Below are 11605 nucleotides of genomic sequence, written 5' to 3'. Positions count from 1 at the left end.
TTTGCTTTCCATGTTGCTCCTTGCTCAACCCTCCCAGCTCATTTAATTTATCATCAGTTTTAAACAGTCCCTTACATGGGCCTTTATAGTTGGAGAAAATCAAAGTATCAGATATCTATTAGAGGAAGTAAATGTGTAAGAAAACATAAGGGAAGATTCTTGAAACCAGTTCAGTTGCTGTTAATAGTTTTTCTGACATCATGCAACTATTTCAATCACCGAAAGCACTTTCTGCTTCAAAACTGAAAATATTTAAAATAGTGTGATAGATAAAAGCAGACGTAGACCAATGGAATAGAATAGAGAGCTGAGAAATAAACCCTCACATATATGGTAAATGATTTTTGACAAAGATTCCAGGACCATTTCATGGGGGAAAGGACGGTCTCTTCAATAAATGGTCTTGGGAAAACAATATCCACATGCAAAAGAATGAAATTGGCCCTTACCTTTACAGTATACAAAAATAAACTCAAAATTGTTCAAAGACCTTTACGTAAGAACTAAAATTATAAAATCCTCAGAAGAAAACAGGAGAAAAACTTCATAACATTGAGTTTAGCAGTGATTTCTTGGATCTGACACCACAAATTCAGGAAACAAAAGAAAAAATAAAGTGGATTACATCAAAATTTAAAACTTTTGTGTATTAAAAGACATTATCAACAGTAAAAATGCAATTCTTGAAATGGTAGAAAATATTTGCAAATCATGTATCTGATAAAGGGTATTTTCCATAAAGAACTACAACACAACAAAAAAAAACACCCTGATTGCTCCCCTAAATAACAAATTCTCCACAACCCAGCCTCATCATGTAACATGTACAGAGCTATTGTGTTCTCTTGTCCCATCAGGGGTGCTTTTTGATGGATATGTAATCACAGTCGCATCATGGTGTGTCCCACTGAACTCAGTGACTCTGGTGTGGGCACGTGAGAGTAGGGAATAATGAAAATGGAGCATAATGGAATTTGTAGCATTTGGGACTTCTCAAAGCTACTTACAGAGACAGAATCAAGTTTGAATTAGTAGAGCCATTGCTTATTAATGTCTTTCAATGCTTGTAAATTGTCAGTCGCTCCCCTAAAAACAAACAAACAAAAACATCCTGATTTTAAAAAAGGAGGCCAGTCATGGTGGCTCATGCCTGTAATCCCACCACTTTGGGAGGCCAAGGTGGGCGGATCACTTGAAGTCAGGAGTTTGATACCAGCCTGGCCAACATCTCTACTAAAAATAAAAAAAAATTAGCCTGGCATGATCACAGGCACCTGTAATCCCTGCTACTTGGGAGGCTGCGGCAGGAGAATTACTTGAACCTGGGAAGTGGAAGCTGCAGTGCCTGGGTGACAGAGTGAGACTCTGATTCAAAAAAAAAAGAAAAAAAGATGGGTACAGGACTTAAAAATAGGTATTTTCCTAAAGAAGAAACACAGCTGGCCAAGAAGTAGAACTGGCTAAAGAATGAACAGATTCCCAACATCACTAATCATTAGGGAAATACAAATCAAAACCTCAGATATCAGTTGAGACACATTAGGAAGGTTACTATCTTAAAAATAAATAAGTGATGTGTTGACAAGGATGTGGACAAATTGGAACCCTTGTGCACTGGTCATGAGAATTTAAAATGGTGCAACTGCTATGGAAAATTGTATGGCAATTCCTCAGGAAATGAAACATATGATCCAGCAATTCCACTTCTGGGTATTTACCCAAAATAATTAAAGCAGAAACTCAAACACTTATTTGTACACCGATGTTCATAGCAGCATAATTCACAAAGCCAAATGATGGCAACAGCCCAAGTATCCATCAGTGGATGTACAAAATACTGTATATACATACAAAGGGATATTATTCGATGTTAAAAGGAAAGGAAATTCTGACACATACTACAACATGGCTCAACCCTGAAAACTTAAGTGAAATAAGTCACAAAATGACAAATAATGTGTGATTCTTATACGAAAGGGACACAGAAGGATACTTTTATGAGGTATCTAGAATAGTCAACTTTATAGAGACAAAGTATTAATAGAATGGTAGTTGCCAGGATCTGGGAGGAGGGGTAAATGGGGGAGTTACTGTTTAATGTGTACAGGATATCAATTTGGGAAGATGAAAAAAGTTTTGGAGATGGATGGTGATGATTGCGTAACAATGTGAATATACTTAATGCCACTGAACTGTGTACTTTCCAAAACAGTTAAGGCCAGGCATGGTGGCTCATGCCTATGATCCCAGCACTTTGGGAGGCTGAAGTGGGAGGATCTCTTGAGCCCAGGAATTCAAGGTTACAGTGAATCATGAATGCACTACTGCACTTCAGCCTGGGGGACAGAGTGAGACCTGCCTTTAAAACAAACAAAAAAAAAGGCCGGGCATGGTGGGTCAAGCCTGTAACCCCAGCACTTTGGGAGGCTGAGGCGGGCGGATCACGAGGTCAAGAGATTGAGACCATCCTGGCCAACATGGTGAAACCCCATCTCTACTAAAAATACAAAAAAAATTAGCTGGGCGTCGTGGCGTGTGCCTGTAGTCCCAGGTACTCGGGAGGCTGAGGCAGGAGAATTGCTTGAACCCGGGAGGCGGAGGTTGCAGTGAGCCGAGATTGCGCCACTGCACTCTAGCCTGGCACCTGGTGACAGAATGAGACTGTCTCAAAAAAAAAAAAAAAAAAATTACACTGGTGAATTTTATGTATGATTTACCACAATAAAAAGTTTTCAAAAACACTGACAATATTTGCAAAATGCATGTGACTTTCTATCTGATGTAATTCTTATCCCCGCTTATTTAAAGTTCAAAAATGTGACTTGATAGCCTCTAAACACTAAACAAAATTTTATTATTTTAAGCAGACTTGGAAGCATTTTTTTTTTTTTTTGAGATGGCGTCTTGCTCTGTCACCAGGCTAAAGTGCAGTGGGGTGATCTCGGCTCACTGCAGCCCCCTCCTCCCAGGTTCAAGTGATACTCCCGCCTCAGCCTCCTGAGTAGCTGGGATTACAGGCGTGCACCACCATGCCCTGGTAATTTTTTGTATTTTAGTAGAGACGGGGTTTCATCAAGTTGGCCAGGATGGTCTCGATCTCCTGACCTTCGGATCTGCCTGCCTCAGCCTCCCAAAATGCTGGGATTACAGGCATGAGCCACCATGCTCAGCCGGAAGCTTTTATACTTAAAGTAACTATAGAATAGAAAATCTGGCCCTCCTCCTTTTCCAAATGAATGCTTCTAGACCTGGATTTTTTAATGCTCCAGTGATTTCTGTTTATCTCAAGGAATGTCATAAGATTCTTAGAGCAATGTTAACTTTAATTTTTTTATTTTTTTGGAGACAGAGTCTAGCTCAGTCACCCAAGTTGGAGTGCAGTACAAGATCTTGGCTCACTGCAACCTCTGCCTCCTGGGTTCAAGCGATTCTCCTGCATCATTCTCCCAAGCAGTTGGGAGATAATACACCCGGATAATATTTGTATTTGTATAATATTTGTATTTTTAGTAGAGACCAGGAACCACCACGCCCAGCCAATTCACTTGAATTTTTAAAGCACATGCTATATTGTACTTTTTGCCACTTGGACAAGGGCTTAGTTTGTCATCCATATCAAGTTAACCTTTAAGCATATTCAGGCATGGTGGTGGGGTGCCTGTAATAATCCCAGCTACTCAGGAGTCTGAGGCAGGAGAATCACTTGAACCCAGGAGGCTGAAGTTGCAGTTGCAGATACAGAGATTGCACCACTGTACTCCAGTACTCCAGCCTGGGTGACAGAGCAAAACTCTGTCTTAAAAAAAAAGTAACAACAAGAACTCTGTTACCGAGCCTGGAGTGCAGTGCTGTGATGATAGCTTACTGGAGCCTCAAACTGAGTAGCTGGGAACTACAGGTGTATACCAGCATGCCTGGCTAATTTGTTTTGTTTTTGTTTTTGTTTTTGTTTTTTTTTTGAGACGGAGTTTCACTCATGTTACCCAGGCTGGAGTGCAATGGCGCGATCTCGGCTCACCGCAACCTCCGCCTCCTGGGTTCAGGCAATTCTCCTGCCTCAGCCTCCTGAGTAGCTGGGATTACAGGCACGCACCACCATGCCCAGCTAATGTTTTTGTATTTTTAGTAGAGACGGGGTTTCACCATGTTGACCAGGATGGTCTCGATCTCTTGACCTCGTGATCCACCCGCCTCAGCCTCCCAAAATGCTGGGATTACAGGCTTGAGCCACCGCGCCCGGCCTTGTTTGTTTTTTAATTCAGATGATGTTCTGCTCTTGTTGCCCAGGCTGGAGTGCAATAGCACGATCTCGGCTCATCGCAACCTCTGCCTCCCAAGTTCAAGCGATTCTCCTGCCTCAGCCTCCCGAGTAGCCGGGATTGCAGGTGCCCCACTACCATGCCTGGCTAATTTTGTATTTTTAGTAGAGATGGGGTTTCTCCATGATGGTCATGCTGGTTTTAAACTCGTGACCTCAGGTGATCCGCCCACCTCGGCCTCCCAAAGTGCTGGGATTATAGGTGTGAGCCGTCGTGCCCGGCCTAACCTAATTTTTAAAATTTTTGTAGTAACAGAGTCTCACTGTATTTCCCAGGCTAGTCAAACTCTTGGCCTCAAGTGATCCTCCCAAATGGTGGAATTACAGGCTTTAGCCATCATGCCTAGCCAAAGCTACCTTTTTTTTTCTTTGTTAAAATAGGGAGCCTATGTTGCCTAGGCTGGTCTTGAACTCCAGGCCTCTAGCAGTCTTTTCACTTCAGCCTCCCAAAGACATGGGATTATAGGCATGAGCCACCATGCCTAATCTTCCATTCACTTTTATTTCCACGATTCCCTGACCTATTTGCACAGGTGGCTTATGGTATGGTTTATCAGGCTTTAAGCAAACAACTTTCTGGTCTACTTCAAAACAAATATTTATCTTCTATAAGGCTGAGAAAAATTCTAGACAATAAATGCTTTCTAGCATTGCTGTGTTAAAAGAATTTTGTAATTTATTAGAATGAAATATGTAGAGTTCTAACATTTTTTAAATTTGTATTTTATTTTGCTTCTGTTTTTTTTTCCTAGAGATTTAACATTTTTCATTGCCATTTTTAGGTTTTATTAAATTATTTTATCTTTTTTTCTTTCATAACTGTAAAATACTTCATTAAGATCCTTTCCAGCAGGGGCTGGGTGTGGTGCTTCATGCCTATAATCCCAGCACTTTGGGAGGCTGAGGCAGGTGGATCACCTGAGGTCAGGAGTTGGAGACCAGCCTGGACAACACGGTGAAACCACATCTCTACTAAAAATACAAAAGTTAGCTGGTCGTGGTGGTGGGCGCCTGTAATCCCAGCTACTCTGGAGGCTGAGGCAGGAGAATCGATTGAACCCGGGAGGCAGAGATTACAGTGAGCTGAGATCATGCCACTGCACTCCAGCCTGGTCAAAAAAAATTAGCTGGGCATGATGACATGTGCCTGTAGTCCCAGCTGTTCGGGAGGCTGAGGTGGGAGAATCATCTGAGCCTGGGGGATGGAGGCTGCAGTGAGCAATGACTGCTGGGCAACAGGAGTGAGACCTTGTTTTAAATTTTAAAAATCCTTCCCATCCAAGCATATATATCATCCTAGTACTTCGGGAGTCTGAGGCAGGAGGATTGCTTGAGCTCAGGAGTTCAAAACCAGCCTGCGCAACATAGGGAGATCCTTTTCTCTACAAAAACATTTAAAAATTAGCCAGGCTCGATGGCATGTGCCTGTTGTCTTAGCTACTCAGGAGGCTAAGGTGGAAGGATTGTTTCAGCCCAGGAGATCAGGGCTGTAGTGAGCTGTGATTGTGCCACTGCACTTCAGCCTGCATGACAGAGTGAAACCCTGTCTCTAAACAAAACAAAACAAAAAAAGATCCTTCCCCTACCTTCTTTCTTTTGATAATTGGAGGTGGGAAATTTTTTTTTTTAACTTAAAAACAGTAAGAAATTATTTATCATTCTTTGATGTAAGTAATTGAACTTGGACAGCATCTGTATGTACATTATCAAGTAAAACATTTTTTTCCAATGTGTTTTATATGGGCAGTATTATATTCACAAATTGCTCAAGCATTTTGTGTGTTAGTTCTAAAGAACTGCCTTTGTGTTTGGGTGTATATATACACATAGTCAATTATTTGTATGCTAAAATCAAGAGCAACTACTTTCTCAGACTGGCCAGGTACAATGGCTCACACCTGTAATCCTAGCAATTTGGAAAGCCAAGTGCTTGAGCCCAGAGTTTGAGACCAGCCTGGGCAACATGGTGAAACCCTGTCTCTACAAAAAAAATTTGAAAATTAGCCAGGTATGGTGTCAGGCGCCTGTAGTCTTAGCTGCTCAGGAGCCTGATGTGGGAGGATCACCTGACCCCAGGAAGTTGAATCTGGGTGAGCAGTCATTATGGCACTGCTCTACAGCCTAGCTGACAGTGAGACCCTGTCTCAAATAAATACAAATAAATAAAGCTCAACTTATGCAATAAAATTTGTCTTTCTCTCTTCTTTTTAGGATATTTTCTTTTCTAGATGTTGTTACCCTGTGTCGCTGTGCTCAGGTCTCCAGGGTAAGTATGGTTGGCATAGTTACAAGGGGACCCTTCACACTGATAACAGGCTCTTTCATAGGCTACCCATTTATTTTAGGTGTTACTTGTATGTTTTCATGTTTCAAGGGATATTACTTCACTAATGACATACCAGACATAATTTTATGATGGGATTCTACTATATATACTGACTCTGACTTTTTGTATCTCTTATTTGCATAATATAAACAAGAAACATTTTCGATGAAAAAGCAATAAACATGTATATTAAAAGTTTAGACTTGACTCAGTTGTGATGACATCTTGTTTTATTATGTTTTTCTAGTTCATTTTATACAAACACAACACACATATACACAACTCTTGTTTCCAGGAGGGTTGGAAAAAACAACACTTCAGGGATTAATTCTTGTGTTATTTCCCTGTATTCTTCAAGAGATGATAGCTAGAAGCAAAAAAAAAAAAAAAAAAGTTGCAGAGCAAACCAGACTTCGTTTCCAAAGTCTGTTTCTACATTACACTTCACCATTTTTGTCAGTTGACATTGCTGAGACAAAATAGCAAAACATCATAAACTTATTTTTTCTTATTTTCTGTCCACAACAAAAGCCACATTCAAAAAACTATACCCCTGAACTCCTGGGCTCAGGTGATCCTCCTGCGTCAGTCTCCCAAGTAGCTGGGATTACAGATGTATGCTACCATATTTGACTAATTTTTTTACTTTTTTAGAGATGAGATCTCACTGTGTTACCCAGGCTGGTCTCAAACTTTGGGCCACAAGTGATCCTCTCGACCTGGCCTTCCAAAGCACTGGGATTACAGGTGTGAGCCACCATGCCCAGCTTCCCAAGTGTCCTTTTATGTTGTCACTGTTGCCTAGGCTAGAGTGCAGTGATTCAAATATGGGTCACTGCAGACCTCCTTGGCTCAAGCTGCCTGTACTGCTTCAGCCTCTCATGTAGCTGGGACCACAGGAGCTTGCCGCCATGGCATGCCTTTTTTTTTTTTTTTTTTTTTTTGGTAGATCCTGGGTCTCACTTTGTTGCCCAGGCTGATCTTGAACTCCTGGTTCAAGCAATCCTCACACCCCAGCCTCTGAAAGTGCTGGGATTATAGGCATGAGCCACCATGCCCAGCTTCAAGTGTCCCGTTAAATCACTGCCTTAATCACTACCACCATGCCAAAAAAAAGGAAAACTTAACAGAAAATTCAGGCTGGGCATGTGGTGGCTCACACCACCCAAAACTTTAAGAAGTAGAAATGGGAGGATTGTATAAGATCAGCCTGGCAACATATGAGACCTTGTCTCTATAAAAAAAAAATAATTAAAAATTAGCTGGATGTGGTGATGCGAACCTGTAGTCTCAGCTATTTGAGAAACTGAGATGGGACAATCCCTTGAACCCAGGAGGTTGAGGCTGCTGCACTGAGCTAAGATTGTGCTACTTCACTCCAGCCTGGGTGACAGAGTGAGACCCTATTTCAGAAAAAGGCTGGGCACGATGTAATCCCAGCACTTTGGGAGGCTGAGGCGGATGGATCACGAGGTCAGGAGTTTGAGACCAGCCTGGCTAACATGGTGAAACCCCATCTCTACTAAAAATACAAAAAATTAGCTGGGCATGGTGGCTTGCATTTGTAATCCCAGCTGCTCTGGAGGTTGAGATAGGAGAATCGCTTGAACCCAGGAGGTAGAGGTGGCAATGAGTGGAGATTGCATCATTGCACTCCAGCCTGGGTGACAGAGCAAGACTCCATTAAAAAAAAAAAAAAAAAAGGCCAAGTGCAGTGGCTCATGCCTGTAATCCCAGTACTTTGGGAGGTTGAGGTGGACAGATCACTTGAGGCTAGGAGTTGAGACTGGACTGGCCAACATGATGAAATCCCATCTCTATTAAAAATACAAAAAAAATTAGCCAGGCATGGTGGTGCACACCTGTAATCCCAGCTACTCAGAAGACTGAAGCATGAGAGTTGTTTGAGCCTGGGAGGCAGAGGTTGCAGTGAGCCAGATCACACCATTGCATTCCAGCCTGGGCAACAGAGCAAGACTCTTTGTCTTTAAAAAAAAAAAAAAAAAAAAAAAAAATTCACCTTGTCTTGGTAACTTTATTTTTTGCATCCTAAAAGCTGTACTAAATTGGTATCAGCTCTTTTAGAAACAGCCTTTGATTATTTCTTTTATGGCATTTCTATCCCTATTACTTGTATGGTCTCTCTAGACGTAGGCATTAAACTTCCAATTCAGTGTGTTTTCCATTCTGTCTCCATATGAAACCAAGGTCACCACTGAGAAGCAAAGTACTCAGACCAGTGTCTAAACCTGTTTAGTTGCAGAGTCTCACCCCAGGAATGTTTATTTGAAATAGTTGTAATTGTTTCTGTTCTTCAATTTTAAATATATTTTTACAGTTTTTTGATTTATAGAGATAGGTTCTCTTTATGTTGCTCAGACTGGTTGGATCTCCCAAGCTCAAGCAATCCTCCTGTGTTAGCCTCCCAAAGTGCTGGGTTACAGGCATGAGCCACCTTAAATATTGTTTTATAAGTTTTTCTTCCTTCTTAATATGTGTTAACTTTTAAAGAATGGAAGGTGTAGCTGGGCACAGTGGCTGACACCTGTAATCCCAGCACTTTGGGAGGCCGAGGCAGGCGGATCACCTGAGGTCAGGTGTTCAAGACCAGCCTGGCCAATATGCCAAAACCTTGTGTCTACTAAAAATACCAAAAAAAAAAAATTATTTGGGCATGATGGTTCATATCTGTAATCCCAGTTACTCAGTCGGCTAGGGCACAGGAATCAGTTACACTTGGGAGGCCAAGGTTGCAGTGAACCAAGATTACACCACTGCACTCCAGCCTGGGCAACAGGATAAGACTCTGTCTCAAAAAAAAAAAAAATTAAAAATGGAAGGCACAATGAAAATTTTTTTTTTTTTTTTGTTTCTTTTTTGAGTCGGAGTCTCGCTCTTGTTACCCAGGCTGGAGTGCAATGGCGTGATCTCGGCTCACTGCAACCTCCACCTCTTGGGTTCAAGCAATTCTCCTGCCTCAGCCTCCTGAGTAGCTGGGACTACAGGCACGCACCACCATGCCCAGCTAATTTTTTGTAGTTTTGGTAGAGACGGGGTTTCACCATGTTGATCAGGATGGTCTCGATCTCTTGACCTCGTGATCCACCCGCCTCGGCCTCCCAAAGTGCTGGGATTACAGGCTTGAGCCACCGCGCCCGGCCCTGTTTTGTTTTTTAAATGTAGACTCTAGAGAGGACTCTGTCATTCCTAATTTTAGTCTGAGTTCTAGATGTTTTCCTGCTTGCTATAGAAAGTAGTATAAGGAAACAAGAAATATTATACCAAATCAGAGGTATGTTTAGCCTATGAATCTATTAAACATGTGGTCTTTAAAAATTTTATCTATTTCCTCTACGGCTAGTCATTTAAGAAACCACTGGAAAAAGCCATAAAAATAAAAATAATGTCAAACATCTGAGAAAACTTCAGACATTTCTAGAATGGTAACTGCTTGCTTACTGTCATACCCCTGGCATCTTTCTTGCTGGTTGTGTGACAGTAATTACCCTGGGGCTTATAAGTATATCCAGAATTTCCTTTTAAACATTTCAGAGCGGTTCGGTACCGTGGTGGCTCGTGCCTGTAATCCCAGCCCTTTGGGAGGCCGAGGTGGGCAGATCATGAGATCAGGAGTTTGAGACCAGCCTGACCAACATAGTGAAACCTTGTCTCTACTAAAAATACAAAATTAGCCATGCATGGTGGCGCATGCCTGTAATCCCAGTTACTCAGGAGACTGAGGCAGGAGAATTGCTTGAACCTGGGAGGCAGAGGTTGCAGTGAGCTAAGATTGTGCTATTGCACTCCAGCCTGGGCAACAAGAGCAAAACTCTGCCTCAAAACATAAAATAAAGATTTCAGAGAAATTATAATGTCTTTTTTTTTTCTCTTTTTGAGACAAAATCTTTCATTGCCCAGGCTGGAGTGCAGTGGCACGGTCTCAGCTCACTGCAACCTCCACCTCCCAGGTTCAAGCAGTTCTCCTACCTTAGCCTCCTGAGTAGCTGGGATTACAGGTACCTACCATCAAGCCTAGCTAATTTCTCTACTTTTAGTAGAGATGGGGTTTTACCATGTTGGCCAGACTGGTTTCGAACTCCTTAGGTGATCACACCGCCTAGGCCTCCCAAAGTGCTGGGATTATAGGCACCAGCCACCATGCCTGGCCGATAGTGTCTTTTCTAAGTCCTAAATCACCATATCACAGTTATAAGTCCTACTAGGTGATAGGATATGGGTAGCAAATAAATTAGAAGTAAGGCTGGGCCTGGTATATTACAGGTGTGAGCCACCACACCCAGCCAATAGTATCTTATTCTAAGTCCCAAATCACCATCTCACAGTTGTAAGTCCTACCAAGTGATAGGATATGAGCAAATAAATATTGAACCAAGGCTGGGCTTGGTGGCTCACACTTGTAATCCCTTTACTTTGGGAGGCCAAGATGGGAGGATTGCTTGAGGCCAGAAGTTCAAGACTAGCCTGGGCAACATAGGGAGACCCTATCTCTACAGAAAATGTAAAAAATTAGCCAGATGTGGTGGTGCATGGCTGTGGTTCCAGATACTTGGGAGGCTGAGGTGGGAGGATTGCTTGAGCTGGGGGGTCAAGGCTGCAAGTAAGCCATGATTGAGCCACTGCACTCCATCCTGGGTGACAGAGTGATACTGATACCCTGTCTCAAGAAATACATCTCTCTCTGTATATACATACATACATACATACACACACACACACCCCTTTCTGTCTATATAAAAACATAGAGAGAGTGAGAATAGAGCAGTATTCAGAGTACTGTCCTATTTGATGTTTGGTTTTACCCTCATCTTTTTGAGGTTTAAGAACAGAAGAGGCCGGGCGCGGTGGCTCAAGCCTGTAATCCCAGCACTTTGGGAGGCCGAGGCGGGTGGATCACAAGGTCAAGAGATCGAGACCATCCTGGTCAACATGGTGAAACCCCG

The 11605-nt window shown here is 42.2% G+C and overlaps 1 protein-coding gene across 1 annotated transcript in view; it reads left to right on the top strand.

Moving 5' to 3' along the window:
• FBXL20 (F-box and leucine rich repeat protein 20) overlaps positions 1-11605 on the top strand; it is a 119047-nt gene that overhangs the window by 68374 nt on the left and 39068 nt on the right. Inside the window, exon 3 of the mRNA XM_017497179.2 lies at positions 6530-6584. Within this exon, the coding sequence (XP_017352668.1) occupies positions 6530-6584 (55 nt within the window). The remainder of the gene's footprint in view (positions 1-6529; positions 6585-11605) is intronic.

Source organism: Cebus imitator, unplaced genomic scaffold (assembly GCF_001604975.1).
Source record: "Cebus imitator isolate Cc_AM_T3 unplaced genomic scaffold, Cebus_imitator-1.0 Scaffold228, whole genome shotgun sequence".
NCBI lineage: Eukaryota > Metazoa > Chordata > Mammalia > Primates > Cebidae > Cebus > Cebus imitator.
This window is presented reverse-complemented; position numbering and strand designations above follow the sequence as displayed.